Here is a 17,688-nt window from a genome sequence, read left to right on the forward strand (position 1 = left end):
GAACAAGCACCAGACGGCATTGAAGACGAGAAAACAAAGGATCAAATTGGAAATGAGAAAACAACAGAGGTAAATGTGCATACAGTAATTACATGATGTGAGACAGGATGCATGAAGAAAGAGAAGAAAAATAAACAAAGAAAAGGGGAGTAGCGCTGTCTCTCTTTTCCTTTCTCTTCTTGTCTTCTTGTGAGACACTCCCCTCGATCGCGCGTATCTCTGCCGATCGATTTGCGCCTCCTGCAAGCCAGCCGAAGTAAGAAGGGGAACAGCGGTCTCGATTGTTCATGTGCCTTGCTGCGAGGGAGAGGTACGTGTATTGGTGTCAGCCATGTTGATTCTCTCCCATTGGCACGGATGGAGCCGAGGCCACAGCCCTTTTATTTTACTGGTGCAGCAACTCGGGCTGTATGCTGATCCTGTCTCACTCTTTTCTTACAGTGCGTTGTGCGTTTTACATACCTAGGTGTACACAGTAAAGATGCTCAATCCATCCTCATTTTTAAACAAAGAGAGAGATAAAGACTCAAGTAGAATAACCCAAAGTCCATGCACGGCGCAATGGCCACGAACCCATCCATCATCATCTCTGCGCGCATTCAGCCGGAAGCAGCAATTCCCGTTGGCTTAGTCCAGCTGCCAGAATTCCTGTGGCACGTCGCAACGGGCCCCTTCAACTTTATTTGTCTCGGCTCGTGTGTTACATGCGGCTGCTTGCGCTCACTGTGTTGTGATTTGGTTCGCGATGCTTTGGTTGTTTGTTGCTGATGCACTGCTCGTCCGGATGCTTCGTGTATAATTCGGTGATAAGAGAGGGGCTCAACATCCTCATATCTATATATTTCTGGCAAAATGATAAGCTCTACATCCGTCTTTATACCCGCAATCTAGTAGTACTGAGCTGCCTAATCTAGCTATCCTGTCAACTCCGTAATACACCTCTGCTCTGAGCATTGATGGCTGGTGTGGTGCTCAACATCAAATCGCATCCAGGTGTAGGGTAGGCCCTATAACACCCACCCAGCGCCGTGAGAATCTGTCCACTTGGAATCATTTCCTGCCATCTCCACCCCTTTGTTGCATCTTGGTGGGTTTTACACGTCGTGCCTGCATTACCCCAAGTGCCAAGAGACGGCCATGCTTCCCTGTGGTTGTCGACTCAATGGCGGTGTGCCGGGCGGGATGTGGAACTTCGTGCTTGGCGTTGCGAGCCAGCGATACAGAAGCGTGCACACAACGGCGTGCTCTATAACATGCATGCGATACTCGCAACAGGCAATCAATGGTATGGAATGGCATAACCCAGCTGTTACGAATCTTACCAGTACGATTGCGAGTACAAGCATACAAATACGGTATGAATATTAATACCGCCTGGGCCAGCATCCTCTCCAAGTTGCTCGTATACAATTAGTTGAGTCGTAAGCAACAGCTGCAGCTGAAATCGTCAATCCCTCTGTCGTGTGCACGTGTTTCCGCAAACTGCTTTAAACCCATGCATTGCGGATCAATACACGAAGCAGCACTCTCGCTTGAAGCCAGCCTTGCTCAACTCTTGCCCAGCTTAAAATAGAAGGCCAAATATCCGCATTCGGTTCTCTAGAGAGGAAAAGCGGCATCTGGCAGCAACTATAGTACGCGTACAATAGACGACAAGATGGTGCAATTTTAGTAAAATAAGTTGGAACAAAAAATAGAAAAATAACCGGTACCGAGCAGAGAAGGAGAGATTCGCTCGCTTCGACAGCATGTCATCGCCTAAAGACGCCGTCGTGGAGTCGAGTCGCACGGCCTTCGTTTCCATCGCTAGTCTCGAAATCTCGCGGAGTAGCATCCCGTATCTCGACCAAGTCGACTCGGCACATCTGGGCGAAACCTTGACCTCAGCATCCTCCCTTGGTACTGACAAGGTACATGCCCGGCCCAAGACAATCTCGGATCTGCTTTGCTCGCAGATAAAAAAAGAGCTGCCTACTCCGTACCTTATCTGTAATCCGTATATTATACCTGTGCTGGATTTGTGGCTCCGTGAAATTGAAATTGTGGCAATCTTAGCCCTTTCTCTCCAGCCCCTTCGTGGCGCAGTTGACGTCTTTCCCCCTGGATTTAGCAACATGGCAATCGTTAGAAGCCGTGCTAAACTTCTCTAAACTTCTCTAGTAGCTTTTCCTGCGTACTGGTCACGGGCCAGCTGGTTTGAGCAAACCGAGGATGCTGGAAAGCTAATTGGAGGCCGTTTGTCCGCCATCGGAATGATAAGTGACGGTGTTGACTGTGGCGTCGCTAGAAACAACCATCTTGCGATTCAAGAACGAATAACATCCCGAGGCATCGTGATTAGGGCCATTTACTTTTCCCTAGCGAAACTATTGCCGTCGGCAAAGGAAACCCCAACCCCTCTCCAAAGGACAAGGAAGAGGGAAAAAGAAAAGAAAAGTGTCGGTGAAGTTGCATCGTCAAAAGGAGCACACAAGTTCGGAATAGGCACATCACGAGAAGCCGGATAGAATCCGCGAGCCCTAGCACTAAAAACCTAGCCCGCACAGGGGGTTGGCGAGAGATGCGACGTTTCTGGAAAAGATGGGCGAGAGTCTGAGTACTTGCATTAGGGTGTAAATGCAGTGCGGTATGGACGGGAGGGGATGGGGTCGAAGAAGAAGAAGCTGAATGCGGTTGTTATCGCGGATCCTGACTGTATTGTACTCGTACGGCATGCCTCGGCTTGCTTGCCTGTTTGCTTCTCTGAACGGCAATACGAGTGCATTCGCCCAGTGATTCTGACGATGGCGTGCCCAAGTGTCATGTCAGCTCACGCCCGGCATTACCTAACAAGATGCATCCCAAAGAGGAAGAAGAGCAGAAACAAGACAGGAAAACGTGGTGGCCCGCCGGTAGCCATGCGGGGGAGTTGAATTCTCATGACCAGCAGCCACGACGATGCAGACGATTGGCTGCCAACCTGCATCGTGGGCTTGGAACCGGTGAGCGCGACAAAGAGGGGCAGCTCTCGATTTTTTTCTTGCTCCTTGGAGGGGGTCCATCCAGGTACAGGCACCGTGCGGACTGTGGGTTCTCAATGACTTGGACAATACAGCTACTAGTAATAGCAAGCAATAACGTCTGGTCCGGCTCTGACGGGGGCGTCTGCTGAGTGGCACGCGGCACGTGTGCATTCGGATTTTCCAAGTTGAGCCGTGAATCCGTGAATCCGTTTGTCAGAACAATTGCTTGCCGGCTTCCTCGTGGCCATTGATGGCGATGATAATTGCCCAGCTGCTCTTCTCAAGTCCAGTCTCATTGTCGTGACCGAGCACGATCATCAACCTAATTGATTGACAGCCCCCAGGGCCCCCCTAAACTGCCGATGCTAGCCCCCTAAACACTCCCCTACAGAGCCCCCCTAGCCCGCTTCCGCCGTCACCTGAGACCGTGCGCACCGGCCGCATGAGCCATTGCGCACTGTGCGGGCACTTTGGCCACGCAAGGGTCCGACCACTCATCTCCAACCGCTGGCACATCGTGAAGGCCGGTGACTGCGGTGCGAATCCGCCCGTCCCCGCATCGTCGCTGTGACTTGCTCGCTCGTCCGTCCGTCCAGCATCCAGAGCAAGGCACGAACTCCTCCCGGGGATCCCCCAAGAGCAAAAAGCCCTGGGGCTCGGCTTGGTGCATCTGCATCTGCATCCGCGTCCCCCTGCCAATCCAGACGTCTAGAATCCGACACACGAGAGGCAGACCAGAGCCGCTGGAGCCCCGCCGCCGCCCATACATGATACGGCTGCATGCCCGGCTTGAGCTTGACCTGTTGCGTTGCTCGTACAGATTCGCACGTCCGGGCGATAGATACCTTGCCCTGACAAGTACGATCCCCCATACCGCATACCGCATATCACATACCACATACCGCATACCGCAGACCGCATACGAAGCACGGAGACGACCCGACCCGGTGCCACCACGTCTATACCGCCTCGACCGACAAAAGCCTGCTGCTGCTGCTGCCGCTGCTGCATGTCCTGCCTGCTCTTAACAGCGCTTCCCTCTCCTCCTGGACCTTCCAGCAAGGCTCCCGCTATCAAACCCCAATCCACTGCGATACTGTCTTGACAGGCACCTGTCACCTCTCTGTTTTCCCTCCAAGGTTCTATATTCTCGCTCGAACCCCCCCCAGCACAGATCGCCACACCCGCATACTGCAAGTCCAAGTGCTGTACAGTAGACATGGCAAATCCCGATCCGCCGCGACGGCGCTTTGTGCCCGTCCCAATCGAGACGACGTTTCAATCCTACCGCAAGAATGTCTACGACTATACGTCGCACCAGAGGATAGGGCCCAATCCCGAGCTGACTCCGGAGCCGTCACCACGATCCCCGCTAGCTCACTTTTCTCTCGAAACGCTGGGCAACGACGCATCCCAAGAGAGGCGGCGCTTTGCTCCCCAGCTCATCGAGACCTCCAGACGGTCCAGAAGGGTTGGCGACCCCGGGCCGGCCACTCGGCCTGCGGACAAGACAGACATCACTCCCTATACAAACCACATATACTCGGCAAAGCACAAGTCAAATCGCCGGCAGCATGGAGTCGCCGCGGGCGACGAGGAACCCCAGCGCCAAGCGTCACGCCCGTTCCCGCCCACTAGGCGCGAGACGGAAGAGGAGGGCGTCCAGGAGTACCTCTTGGAGCTGGCGGCTAAAGAAGTTGCACGGCAGATAGAAGAGGCTGCCCTTGCCGCGTTCCCCAACAGCCGCCCCCGCGAAGGTGGCGTGGCCCATTTCTACTTTCGGGAGGGCTCCTCTGACAGCGAGAACTCGCCCGAAGCTAGCCCTCGTGATGAAGAGGCCGGTCAGCACAGGCTCCGGCGTAAATCGTCCAACTTGGGGCTGAACTGGTGGCATAAGCACATGCAGGAGCATGCGTCGCGCCTGGAGCAGGAGAAGAGAGGAGGAGAGGAAGGTGATGAGATGGATGTGGACAATGAAGAGGCAGTGGTGATGGAGGACAATGATGTTGTTGCTGCTCCTGACGCTGGTACTATTACTGCCGGTGCTACTGCTGGTGATAGCCCTATTATCCGATCCGACTCTGATCTGGACAAGATGGAGCTGCCGTCCCCTCCCGATCTCATGTGGACCACCACAAAGCCCCTATCGCCTACCGATGACCGGCGAGACTCGGTGGCTGAGCTCCAGATAGCGCTGGCAGAGGCCAATCGCCATGCAGCCCAAGCACAGGCCAAGATTGTCGCTTCATCCGCGCAGACGGTTCCCCCAACCCACGCTCAAGGCGAGCCGGCTGAGCCCCACCGCGGCCGCCAGGAGGCTAGTCCCTTTGGCCGGCCGTTTGGAGGATTCCGACATGTGCCCGAGCATGATCCAAAGCTCCTTAAGTTGCGCCAGGGTCCCTCTCCTCCCATGCTCGGCAAGGACCTCGTCTTTCGACGATGCCCTTCTCCCAAGTTCACCACGCTGGAGCCCGAAGATCCCATCGAAGCACACATGATTGAGGACCAGGCTCGGGATCTGCCGGGCCAGGCCGGGCTGTGGAGGGGGTACTGCTGCAGGTCGGAATCAACCGGAGGATGCATTGTTCCCCCCGAGTTGCACAACCCCAAGCTGATCCAGACGCCCACTGACCCAAGCTTTCCCGAAAAGCATCGCTCCTGTGATATTGTCGACTCCAGCGTCATCAGCGAAGAGCCCGCCTCCATCTTCTCATCGTCCGAGTCCGCGTCGTCGGGGCTGGCGTCGAGCAATGGCGGTCTCTGGGGCTCTTCCTCCCAGCAGCATCAGCCTCAGCAGCAGCAGCAGCAGCAGCACCAGGAGCACAAGGGCGACGTTGACATGGTCAACGGCCTCAACGAGCGGCTGCTGCGAGAAAAGGCACAGGCTGAGCGCGACGAGAAGATCCTGCAAGAGTTTGATGAGGACTTCGTCACTCAGGTGTACAACTACCTGTCGCTGGGCTATCCCGCCATGGCACGTGGCTTCGATGAAGAGCTGTCTCGCATCAGCCACATCGGCGTCGACGACTTGAGGAGAGACGACGCGAAGCAGATGGCCAAGGGCCACATGGTGGAGATGAAGGTCGACGTTTCCCGCCCGGAAGAGGAGAGATGCCCAAGGTGGGCGGCGTTGCGATCCTACATTACGGAGTGGGCAAGGCAGCACCCTGATCTCGACAACCTCGACCCATTGGCCTGGGGCGTGCGCGAGAGGAGAGGCAGTTGGGCCATCTAACCTTTGCCCTCCCTTCTTTCTCCTTTCTTCTTCTCCATGATGCTGCTGTTATGATCTCATATTCTGCTTTTAGCACACACATACCCCCTCCCCCTCATCATCTTTCCAGCCTCGTCGTTTATATACGTCGGTTGGCATGACATTTGCTTTAAAGACGAGCGAGCGAAGAAAAAGACCGTTGCTGTTGTTCATTGACATATACTATTACTACTACTACTGTTACATTGAACGCAACGACAGCACTACTAAGACCACATATACGATATTTTAATGGCTTCCCCCTTTTCATCTTTCATGGCCATAGATACATACCTCTTTTTTTTATCCTTTCTTCTGCTTTTTCAGGCTCGCTGTGTCTCCATTCCTTGAACATTTTCATCTTTTTTTGCGACTTGCATGGCGATTGGGTCAACCGGCGTAATAGGCAAAGTTTGTCAAAAACTTGCCCCAAATAGGAGGAATATCGGGATTTTCTTTTTTTCTTTTTTTCTGTTCGCATTTGCTATTTACTTTTTCTTCTTCTCTTTTTTTATAGTATGCATGGGCGAGCAAAGCGAAGCAGGCAAACGAGCAAGCAAGCGAGTGAAATGAGTTGAGCGGAACTAGGTAGAGTCATTTGGGATTTTTTTGTGTTTTTTTTTATCCCGTTGTGTCGACAGAAAGAAAAAGGAGAGATGAAAAATGATGGCGAAGGGGTTTTTTGTTATAAGAATTACGTGTAATCAAGAGAGATTGATTATGGAATTTGGGATTTTGTAGAGATTTTTTATTATTATTCTGGTAGCGTGGGATGAGGAATTGAAGCTATCGTGATATGGGATGACTTGCTTTGAAACTCTATATGAAAAGATGATGTGCTGTGATATCATTTTATCCTGTCTCGTCGATTTGTCTTGGTGAGATTCTTCTTGGCATTCACTTGAAAACGTTTCAAAAAAATGTAACAAGACCAAAACGAAGAGAATCAAAGTACAATATCCACATCTACCTCTTTGACAAAACATATTAAGTAGTTACCAAACGCCCAGAATGAGGACCTCAGAATGCTATGCCTCTTGCACCCAGCTTTGCTTTTTTCTTTTCACACACAGCTCTCATTTTTTCTTTGTTACACTTTAGGCCCCCCGTGCTCTCTTGCTCTCTCTCATTTCTTCTTCCCAAACCCCTTTGACACCTTCTGCACCTTTGTCGGCGGCGCAACCTCGACGTCGCTCTCGTCGTCCTCGCCCATGGACTCGTCTACGTCGTCATAGTTGACCTCGTCCTCATCCAGGGGCTCCTCGCCGTCGTCGCTCTCGTCCTCGCCCTGCTCAGAGCCCTCCTCCTCGTCCTCCGAGTCACCAATGAAGCCATTCAGAACGCGGTCCTCGTCATCGTCGTCCTCGTCCGCGTCGGCGCCGCCCTTGCCTCTTCTGCGGGAGCGCACTCCGTTGGCGGCATCCTTCTGCTCGGCGTCGCGCTCCTCGCCCTCGACGTAGATGACGTCCTCTTCGTCAGCGTCTTCGTCGCCCTCGCCGAGAAGGCCGGCGCTCCGCTGCATCTTCCTCCGCAGCTCCATCTGACCCTCGAGAATGTCCAGCTTGCCCTTGAGGGCGAGCAGGCTGTTGAGGCCCTTTGCTCGCTCGGCCAGCACCTTTTGCAGGCTGTTGAGGTCGTGCAGGAGCTTGGGCTGCGCCGCCAGGGCACCGCCGTGAGCGACCAGCGTCCACTGCACCCACGTCATGAGGGTGCCGGCACGGCCAGGCCGTCTGTGTAGCCGGGCGGCCAGCTTGTTGAGCAGGATGCCGGCCAGGGAGCTGTCGATGCGCTCGATTGTGTTTCGGATGGTGGGGATGTCGGTCGTGTGCAGGCAGGACTCGAGAAGGTCTGTGTCGTCGGTTTTCAGGGCTTGGGTGAGGACGGTTGTGAGGGACTGGTGGGTAGGAGGGGCGATGGCATTCCGCGACGCCTGGACAACGGCGTTTGTGTCTGTGGAAGACTGCTGCAGCATGGCGGTAACGTCGATGGCCTCGCTGCCGCGCAGCAGCTCGCCAAACGAGGGCGATGTCCCCTCAGCATCTGATTCTGCGTCGTCTGCGTCGTCCTTTTTGGGCTTCTGCTGGCCATTGGCCAAAGGCTTTGACTCTGGGTTCTGCTCAGCCTCGTTGTTGGCGTCGTCGACGTCAGAAAGGTCTTCGTCGCTGTCGGCATCGGACGAGATCTCTATCGTCTCGACCTGGGAGCTCCGCAGGGCATCAGTTCCAGCCACGGTCGTTCTGGATTCGTCAATTGTGTTTCTGGTTGCCCTTCTCGCATCCGGCTTGACGACTGGGGTAGCCAGCTTGGCGGCGGTTCTTCTCTTTGGGGTTGACATGGTGTGAAGAGTGTGAAATGATGTGATGAGAGAGATGGGAGGTCAACTTCCTCGAGCCTCCGTCGGGAGAATATATTCGGTAGTTGATTGTTTCTTTTTCGCTCTCCCTTTGGAGTGCGGCAACGACTATGGAAGAACAAAGATCTAGAGACAAAACAAAAGAGAAAATGCCCAAGCGTCGTTGATCTTTCCTCACCACTCTTATCACCAAGCGGATGGGAAAATTTCACAGTGGTTGACCAAACTGCCCGAACTTTTTTTTTTTTTTTTTTGGACTGGCCAAGTCTAGCGTGAGTTGATGTTTCCCCACACTTGCATTGGTCTCCTTGTGCCTAGTAGATAAGAGATGACATAAGCAGCTGCTTGAGGCTTATCGCGGCTCACGTGATGTTCCGAGTCAATTCTGCTCACGTGCCTCGGAGCGAGGCTGCCGTCCAAGTCCGACACCATCTCGAGCGTCGGATGGCTAGCGTCGCTGGACCCTTGCTGCCGTAAAATTTCATGTACCCGCACGCGGCTGCCCATTGGCTCGCTGCGTCGACCTTAAAAGAGGCGATCCAAATTGCGCGTTTCCTTCTTGCGAGAAGCGCCACAGCCTGCGCCACAGCTCCCGAAGCACCTGCGGAGCGCGGACTGCGAGTACGAGTCTGTGGTGCGAGCTTATTGCATACTCCGCCCCCGTTGGAGCATGTGCCTCGTGAAAAGAATTTTCTGGCGCGTCTCCAGGCTTGTCTTGGGCACGCCTTGGTGCTTTGTTATCGGCGACGCGTGGATCACCATGTCATCGACTTGGCAGACACATCCATACCGGATGCCGCTGACATGCCCTTTTTTCTTTCTTCTTTCTCCTGGTCGTGCCCGAGTGCGTTTTGTTTGTTGGTGACGGACCGCGTTATTCGTTGTTGTGAGAGGACATGTCATCAGTCATCAGCCAGTCTCCTGCTGGTTTGCCTCCTGCATTTGTCAGAAGACAGCCAGAGAAAAACATGTGCCGTGGCGGCTGGGATGCAACGAGTCAAAAACACGGTTGACACGACAGACGTCCTCCTATTTCCTCTGTGAACCCACCGCTGGATCCCGATGCTGTGAAAAACCGTCCGTGGTCGCCTATTCCTGAGTTATACACGATACGATGCACCAGAGCTGAGCCCAAGACTAACCCCGTTTCCATCCCCCCCCCCCTTCTGTATCCCAACAACATGCAGGCATCCACGGAACCCAACATGCCTCCAACTGGCCGAGTCTTTTCAACCATGCCCAGCCACCTTGGCCACCTTGGTAATGCTATGTATGTACCTCTTGCATGTAGAGTACATACGATCTACAGCACAGTTGACCATACAAAAAGGTAAGGATGGACATGGGCAAAAACGCGGTCAGTTTTAGTCGAGCTGCTGCAGCAGCACCCCCTAGCCTCGTCCCGCTCACCATAACAAACGGTAGCCTCTCTCGCTCTCTCTCTCGTCTTTGTCTGCCTGCAATTTTTTTCCCTTTTCCCTTTTCTCCTGCCTGTGACACCGCAGAGTGGCCCTAGCAAAAGCATCAGCCTCGCGTGGCCAATCAGCGCCGCGCCCGGCTCCAGCCACGAGCCACAGCTCCCTTAAGGCGGCTGCCCCGGCTAAGCAATAACCCGCCCGCCGCCCCGGTAAGCTCACATCAAGCTCGGCGCGCACCTCGTCTTCGTCTCTCATAAATAGCACCGCGCCTCCGACCGGCAAAATCTCACTGACGTGCACGCGCTTTTCCTCGCAACGGCTCCCCTCCCCCTCTTCCGAAGCAAGCCCGACACCACTAGCGACGAACCGCCAAGCAGGCACGGCACACATTTTTTCTTAGGCATTAGGTACCGGCCTAACTCACTGCTACTGCCACTGCCACAGTACCTACCTCAGTACCTACCTCAACTGCTATATTAGTACAGTAGAGCAAGAGCACCAGCAACTTGCAACTGTAAAAATCCCTCCAGCCAACCACGTCGCCCGCTGCCGCCTTTGCCGACCTTTACCCCGTCGCAAAGCACGAGCTAGTACTTGTTGCTTATTCCGACCAACCACTGCTCTTTCGCATTCTCTCTCCCCAAAAAATATTCCGCCCGCCTTTTTTTTTGGGCGAGCTCTTCCTTGCATCGTGACGAAAGCCTTTCCGCCGGATTTCGTCACTAGCCGCTTCGCCTCCAACTCCAAGTCGCTGCATCCAGTCCGTCGCATCTTATCAGATCGCATCCAGCCGTTGCGCAGCTGCAGCAATTGCGCCTCTGCTCTTTATTAATTATCGCGTCGCAGCGCTGCCACGGCATTGTCGCTTAACAAGAGGTCGTCTGTGGTGCACTCAAGCTTCTGCATTGTGCGCGCATCGTGTGTAGCTCGGCTTCCACCTCGAAATCGCGTCCGCTGTCCTTTGCGCACATCATCTTTAATCTCATTTTATTTTATTTTCTCTTTTCTCTTCCCCTCCTCTCCTAATATTATCTGATATCATCCCTCCTGCGCCTGTCGCAATCGTGAAGCTTTGCGCTTCTCTCGACGTCACCAGAGTAGCTTGATTTCGCGGGGCAATCGCCCTTGCTGCGTTTGATGTCGCGCCTCCTTCGCTGAATTCACCACTGCGGATCTTCACCAACCTCTTGCGCGCGCACCCTATTTGCAACCTCTCCTACGAATGGCAGCCATGGCGTCGCCAACTACGGACAAACCGGCGCTGTCCGATAAGGACAATGCGGCTGATGTCAACGGGTGAGTGCAGCTACGAGCATCACACTGTCTTGGATGCACATGTTCTCGTCTGCGTCAAATGCGCTTGTATTGCTGACCATGGCTGTTGTTTGTGTCTGTCTAGCCACACGCCGCCTGTCTCAGATTCTGCCAAAAACGCCCAAAACGATACCGATTCTGAAAACAAGACTTCCTCGGACAAGCCTGATGAGGCGCTTGTCAATGGCAAGCCGTCACCAGCAGCAGCAGCTACCCCTAATGGCGTGGCCGCTGTCAACGGAGGGGACGAGAAGCCCGAGCAGAAGGATACCCCACGCGATGTCACACCCACAGAAGCCAAGGCTGAAACCGCACAAGACAAGCCGGTTGACAGCTCCAAGGAGGACAAGGAGGAGAAGAAGCCTTCTGATGAAGCAGCAGCACAGAAGGAAACAGAGGCTGAGTCGACAGCGCAGGAAAAATCCGACGTGCAGATGACAGACGCTACGAACGCAAATGATGTGGAACCTGCCGCTGCGACCAAGGTTGCCAAAGATTCTGCGCCTGAAGAATCCGCCGAGAAGAAGGCTTCTGACGAGTCCAAACATCCCACTGCCGACGATGTCGATGCTGATGCTGATGCCGACGCTGATGCCGAGGCCGACACTGTCATGACCGACGACAAGCCCGCTGTGAAAGCCGAAGAGCCTGCGAAGCCCAAGACTGAGGAGGCATCGGAGGCACCCCCCTCATCCGAGGTCGACCTTGGACCCTCGGGCATTTCCCAGCTCGCCATCGAATCCACCTCACCTGCCGCCGACACAACAATCGAAGTATCCATGATTGACGCACCCGCAAGCGACGCGCCCCTAAAGAATGCTCGGGAACGAGACGAGGATATGGATGATGAGCCTGCTCCCAAGCGTACCAAGACGGAGCCCATGGATGAGGAAGGCGCTGCGACAGCGACCCCTTCGGGCGAGAATGCCGGTACTCCTGCACCCGCTAATGATGGTGGCGTGGGGCGCCTGGCTTCTCTTTCAAAATGGAAGGATGCGGCGATTCACGACAGGAAGATTTCATCTTTCCAGCGCCGCGAGATTCGAAAGATCATCGGCAGGGTCAAGAAGACAAAGCATGGTGGCCATTTCCGAGACTCTGTTCCCAAGTTGTGGCCGGCACTGGGAGAATCTTACCTGGCAAGGATTGACAAGCCCATGGATCTGTCTGAGATTGACCGAGGCCTCCGCGACCCAAACACAGTCTACGTTACGTTTGGCGACATGAAGAAGGACTTGGGGCTCATCTTTGAGAATACGTTAACCTTCAACGGGGCTCAGCATGAAGTCACAGATGCCGCATTCTACGCAGTCCGAAATGTGTGGCAGGAAGCCATTACCATCCCCGAAGAGGAGCCCGCGCGACCCAAGTCTGTGGCCAAGCCAAAGCCCCCCCGTGAGCCTCGCGTCTTACCCGGCCCCGACAACCTTGTGCGGCGGCAGTCCTCAGGGCCAGCATCCAGCCCGCCACCCCCTGTACCTGAATCGAAACCGAAGCCGCAGGCCGCAGAGCCTAGCGCTGATCGTCGAGGCTCAACCGCCGCAGACGGAGATAGACCAAAACGGACGGTAAGGGCACCGAAGCCCAAGGATATCGATTATACCACTAAGCCTTCTCGCAAGAAACTCAAGCCCGAAATGCAATTTTGCGACGAGGTCCTGGCGGAGCTCGTCCACCCCAAGAACTCGACGCTCAACATGTGGTTCCTCGACGCCGTCGACGCTGAAGGTCTGAACATCCCCGACTACTACTCCATCATCAAGAAACCCATGGACCTGGGCAAGGTGTCGCGCATGGTCAATGCGGGCGACATCACTAACGCAAAGGAGTTTGACAAGAACGTGCGGCTCATCTTCCAAAACTGCTACCAGTTCAACGGACCGCCTGACCAAGGAAACCCCGTGTCCATGGTGGCCAAGCAGCTTGAGGACCTGTACGTCCAGCAGATGAAGGGCAAGGATGCTTGGTTAGCCAGATATGCCAAGGCCAATGCCCCCGCCGCGTCCGCGTCCAACGCCAGTGACGATGATGACGAGGACGACAGCGAAGAGGATGAAGCCGCGGCCCCCAGTGTAGACAACTCCAAGGAAATCCAGGAGCTCAAGGCGAAACTGGAGGAGGAGAGCAGCAAGCTCAACCGCATGTTTGCCTCGGGCACTCCTCAGGCGCTGATTGATTGCCAAAAGGTCATTGTCGACACCGTGCAGCAGGCCCTGTACAAGGTGGCGCAGAGCCAAAACGAAGCCAAACCCAAGCACCAGGACAAGTCGTCCAAGAAGTCCACCAGCAAGACAAGCAAGAGTAAGACGGCTGGCAGCGTTCCCCAGCGCAAGTCTTCCACGCACGCGCCGCCGCCCAAGAAGGCAGGCAGTGCGAAGAAGCCTGCTCCCAAGAAGAGTCTGTCTGCGGCCGATAAAGATCAGATTGCAAGCGCCATTAATGATCTTGAATATCCCCATCTTGATCGTGCCATTGACATTATCAAGCGCGACACGGGACAGAATGTGAGTTGTTTTCTTTCTCCTTCCCCCCCTTTCATCTCTCTTGCATCTCTCTAGGTCGACGTGCTAATGCAAATGATTTCGACTAGGAAAACAACGAGGGCGAGCTTGAGCTGGATATTGACCAGCTCAGTAACGAGGCTCTGCTCAAGCTGTGGGAACTCTGCAAAAAGGTGCTCCCGGGATTCGGTAAAGACTCAACCGCCGCAGCCAAGTCGCCCGAAGTTAATAGGGCGGTGCCGCCAAAACAGACTCCTAAATCGGCTTCGAAGCCCAAAAAGAATAAACCCATGAGCGCCCAAGAGCAAGAGGCTCGCATCGCGCAGCTGACAGCCATCCAACAGCTGTACAAGCCTGGTCAAGAGCCTGCCGATGAGGCGCCGCTTGCCGCAGCGCCTAACCGCCATGATGAGTCCAGCGATGACTCGGATTCCGAGGAGGAGTAGAGGAACCCCTTTGCTCAAGTTATAGAGGTCGCTATTGGCGTAACTGGTTCTGCTGGTAAAAAAGAAGGGCTGCGCGCCGGTAATGATTTCGTTTGGGTACCGGCTGAGGTCTACACCGAGCGTAGCAAGCTAGAGGGAGACGTGTGCTTTTCTGGCCGAATAATATTTGGGAGTTGTCTGCTTAGCAGCGAGCGGCCGGGATAGGTGGGGGAGGCACGGATGAATAGTCCGAGGGCCATGGACGTATTGGGTCGACAAAAGAGGCGCTGGGGAGTTTGGGCCGGTAACGACAGGGTTTGCGGAAGCTTTTTATTTTGCTGGAATTGCGCTGCATCATTGCATTTTTCTTGTTGCTTTTTGCTTGATGCTTGATACTTCTTGAGGAGGATGCGAGACAAGGAGGGCGGGCCTGTTGGGGGCCGCCACGGACCGTATGTAGTGTAGGATGCATTGTATAACATGACGACGCTCGAGACGATATCCCGTGTTTGATTTCCATGGCGGTGCTTTGGTGAAGTCTTTGTGAAGTCGGCTTGGTTAGCTATATGAAGCGAGTAGCAGCTGACTTGGTGATGTTGATGCCGCTCTTTGTGTCTAGGACGGTGTAGGTGTGTGTGAAATGGACCCTAGCACGGCGCATTACGGGAGCATCGGGAAGCGGACGCGCATCGTAATAGAGTATCCTAGCATCGCGGCGAAGTAGGAGCGCAAAGGGGACGACTGCGGTGTTGAACCTGTTGACGTGAGGTTGATTAGCGTGAGATACGGAGTTTGTAAGTGGATGCGATGCGGGAATGACGACAAGCTGCAGAGCGGCTAGTGTAAAGCCCTAAGAGCGTCGATTTGGGGTATGTCGCTTGATATCCAGATAGAAAAGAGTGTGAGAGAGGTGGGTAGTTGTGCTGGAGGTAGAAGTAAAAGAGGAAGATGGAGGGCTTGAAAGGATTTGTGCACATGGTGGTAGATGCTGATCTGGGTCTGAGGAGTTAAACCGGGGATGGCGAATGTACTTTTTGGTTTTAGCACTTGACATGTGCTGGGTAGTTGATCAAGGCATTTTTCTTGCTGCAACTTTAATTTGTAGGGCCGTCGTGGTAGAGGTAGGAGAGATGGCGAGGACAGAACCCATGTTGGACAGGGGAGAGGATGTGGACGAGGGGGCTGCTGGGCGCTTTGCGGATCGTCGAAAAGGGCGTCTTTTGCTGTCGTGCGATTTTTTCCCCTTCGTCTTTGCAGCGAGGACCGATATTATTTGATTAGTATGACTGACCAAAAAAAAAGATCGAGGAGAAAAAATTATGTGCGGAAGTGCAAAAGAGCGGGATAAGAAGGGAAAAATATGTCAGGAGGTGATGACGAGCAGCAAAACAGAATGATGGTTATTGTTTTGAAAGTGAAGACGGACGAGGAGAAGAATGGGGCTGTTGAGTATTGGATGAGGAGAGAAAGGGTTGGTAGCGGGCAGAGCTGGGCGCCTGCCATTTTTTTTGTGCTTTGCGGGTTTATTGCGGCGGATTACGTTGGGTTGGATTTGAATTGTACGTACTGCGTTGGTACCTGCTGGAGCGTTGCTGTGCCGCGGTGGTACGGGGTGTCTACTTTGCGGACGCGGCAGAAGGGTAGGTATTTCAACTCCAGGTCTTTAGGTTGATGAGATACAAGCTTATATACATAGGTTGTTTAAAATTGAAATTTAAGGCGAGGAGGAAAAATGATTAAGATACCTATATGGAATAGGTACCTTGGTAACAATACCTAGTAGCTCCAAGCAGAATATGAAGAGGGACGCTGGTTGCAGAGTGCTTGATATTCACATCGAAACACCATGAATGTCAGATGCTGTAGTTCTTTTCCCAGTCTATGTACTACCTACCTATATTCTATTCCCAAACACCTGCTTCTTTAACCCATCACTCCCTCAACATCATACATCCGACCTGGTTGGCACCGGCAGCTTCCTGTGCAGTCTCGTGCAAATGTCGACATAGTCCGGCTCCCCCTCGGGCGTAATCTTGCCGTGTCGAATCAAAAAATCAATCATGACGGCGCACACATTCGTCTTGAACTCGCCGGCCAGCATCCGCTGCTTGACCTCTTCGCAGCTCATCAGCACAAACTCCTCGACCTCGCCGTCGTCTCCCAGCCGTGGCACCTCCTCGCCTTCGCCGGACAGCTCCAGGTCGTATGTGTAGAGAATCTCGGAGTGGACCAGCTCGGACCGCGGATTGCGGTTCACCATGGTGATGGCGCCGGTGGTGCGGACGCGAGGCCCAACTAGGGACACGGGCAGAGAGGCCTCCTCCATCGACTCTGCGAGGATGCAGTCCAGTGGGGAGTCGCTCGCCTTGACGCCGCCGGCGACGGTGCTGTCCAGCTTGCCTGGATATGTGTACAGCGTCTTGCTCCGCCGTGCGACCCAGATGCGAAGCTCTCCCTCCGCCGTTGTCGTATACGCCGTCAGGTGAGCGCCGCGCGTCCCGATACCGAACAAGGTGGCGGCGAAACGCTCAATCTGGACAAACTCCCTCGCTCCAGGGACGAGGAAATACTCGCTGTGCATGCCATTGAGGGTAGGGAAGATCTTGCCGTCAATGGCCGCATCAACGGCTTCTTGAAATGCCGCATTGGCGTGTGCTGACAGTGATGTGCTGGCCGGCGGAGCAGAGAGGACTACCTGGCGCTTCTCATGATCGATGGCGAAAGCTGCGGGCCATGGCATGCGGGCTATAGTGTTGGGATGAACATAGCCATGGACGCGATCATCTGGAGCCAGGATCAAACGGTAGTAGGGATGGCAGTTTTGCTCAAAGTCTAGCGGCACGCTGGACGAAGCCGAGAGCCAGAGTCAGCGGATTTGTTTTGACGACATCGACATGCCATGAGGCCGCCTTACTTGTCAAAAACGGTAATGAGATCCAGCAGCCGGGAAGAGGTCCGAGTGGTGGAGGACGCGGCCATGATGTCGGATCCAGCTCGGCTCAGTTACGGAGCGGGAATGGAAATGGAAATGGGGATGGGATTCGAAATGGCAGGGATTGAGGAGCGTCGGACTTTTACAGTAGCCACTCGCACTGGATTGCATATGCCGGGTCCAGGGACAGTCGACAGATGAAGGTTCAGAATGGCCGTGATGAGAAAAAAACAGACCCCGCTCTCAAAGACATGGACTGGGCGATTTCGGAATCATTGGGTCAATCCTGCAGATGCTACGGCATGGCAACATGCCCAATTTCATGATTATCACTTGATGATTAGAATACACAGTGGGTTTGAGTCCAATGTGGACTTGACGAGTTCTCTTTAACGCTCCATCGATTACAATTACGCAGACACAGGTACCCAAGTGTAGCTACATGCAGTTGGGCCGACTGATTTCAGGTCCAGACACAAGCTTGACAAGC

General features: G+C 54.1%; 4 protein-coding genes across 4 annotated transcripts; 2 read left to right on the top strand and 2 right to left on the bottom strand.

The window, feature by feature from the left end:
- Nucleotides 1–4,221: 4,221 nt before the first annotated feature.
- TRIVIDRAFT_68397 (uncharacterized protein) lies at nucleotides 4,222–6,237 on the top strand (the record flags this gene model as incomplete). The annotated part of the gene is made up of 1 exon (XM_014097098.1): nucleotides 4,222–6,237. The coding sequence occupies one exon, from the start codon at nucleotides 4,222–4,224 to the stop codon at nucleotides 6,235–6,237; it is 2,016 nt and encodes a 671-aa protein (XP_013952573.1).
- A 955-nt stretch (nucleotides 6,238–7,192) lies between these two features.
- TRIVIDRAFT_231654 (uncharacterized protein) lies at nucleotides 7,193–8,814 on the bottom strand (the record flags this gene model as incomplete). Its single annotated transcript, XM_014097099.1, has 1 exon — nucleotides 7,193–8,814. The coding sequence occupies one exon, from the start codon at nucleotides 8,588–8,590 to the stop codon at nucleotides 7,382–7,384; it is 1,209 nt and encodes a 402-aa protein (XP_013952574.1).
- Nucleotides 8,815–11,312: 2,498 nt separating this feature from the next.
- Nucleotides 11,313–14,764, top strand: TRIVIDRAFT_77136 (uncharacterized protein; the record flags this gene model as incomplete). Its single annotated transcript, XM_014097100.1, has 3 exons — nucleotides 11,313–11,519; nucleotides 11,862–13,844; nucleotides 13,931–14,764. 3 exons carry the CDS (start codon nucleotides 11,313–11,315, stop codon nucleotides 14,285–14,287), a joined length of 2,547 nt encoding a protein of 848 aa, XP_013952575.1.
- Nucleotides 14,765–16,211: 1,447 nt separating this feature from the next.
- Nucleotides 16,212–17,245, bottom strand: TRIVIDRAFT_68400 (uncharacterized protein; the record flags this gene model as incomplete). The annotated part of the gene is made up of 2 exons (XM_014097101.1): nucleotides 16,212–17,109; nucleotides 17,181–17,245. 2 exons carry the CDS (start codon nucleotides 17,243–17,245, stop codon nucleotides 16,212–16,214), a joined length of 963 nt encoding a protein of 320 aa, XP_013952576.1.
- Nucleotides 17,246–17,688: the final 443 nt, after the last annotated feature.

The sequence above is a fragment of the Trichoderma virens genome (assembly GCF_000170995.1).
Source record: "Trichoderma virens Gv29-8 chromosome Unknown TRIVIscaffold_86, whole genome shotgun sequence".
In the NCBI taxonomy this organism is placed as follows: domain Eukaryota; kingdom Fungi; phylum Ascomycota; class Sordariomycetes; order Hypocreales; family Hypocreaceae; genus Trichoderma; species Trichoderma virens.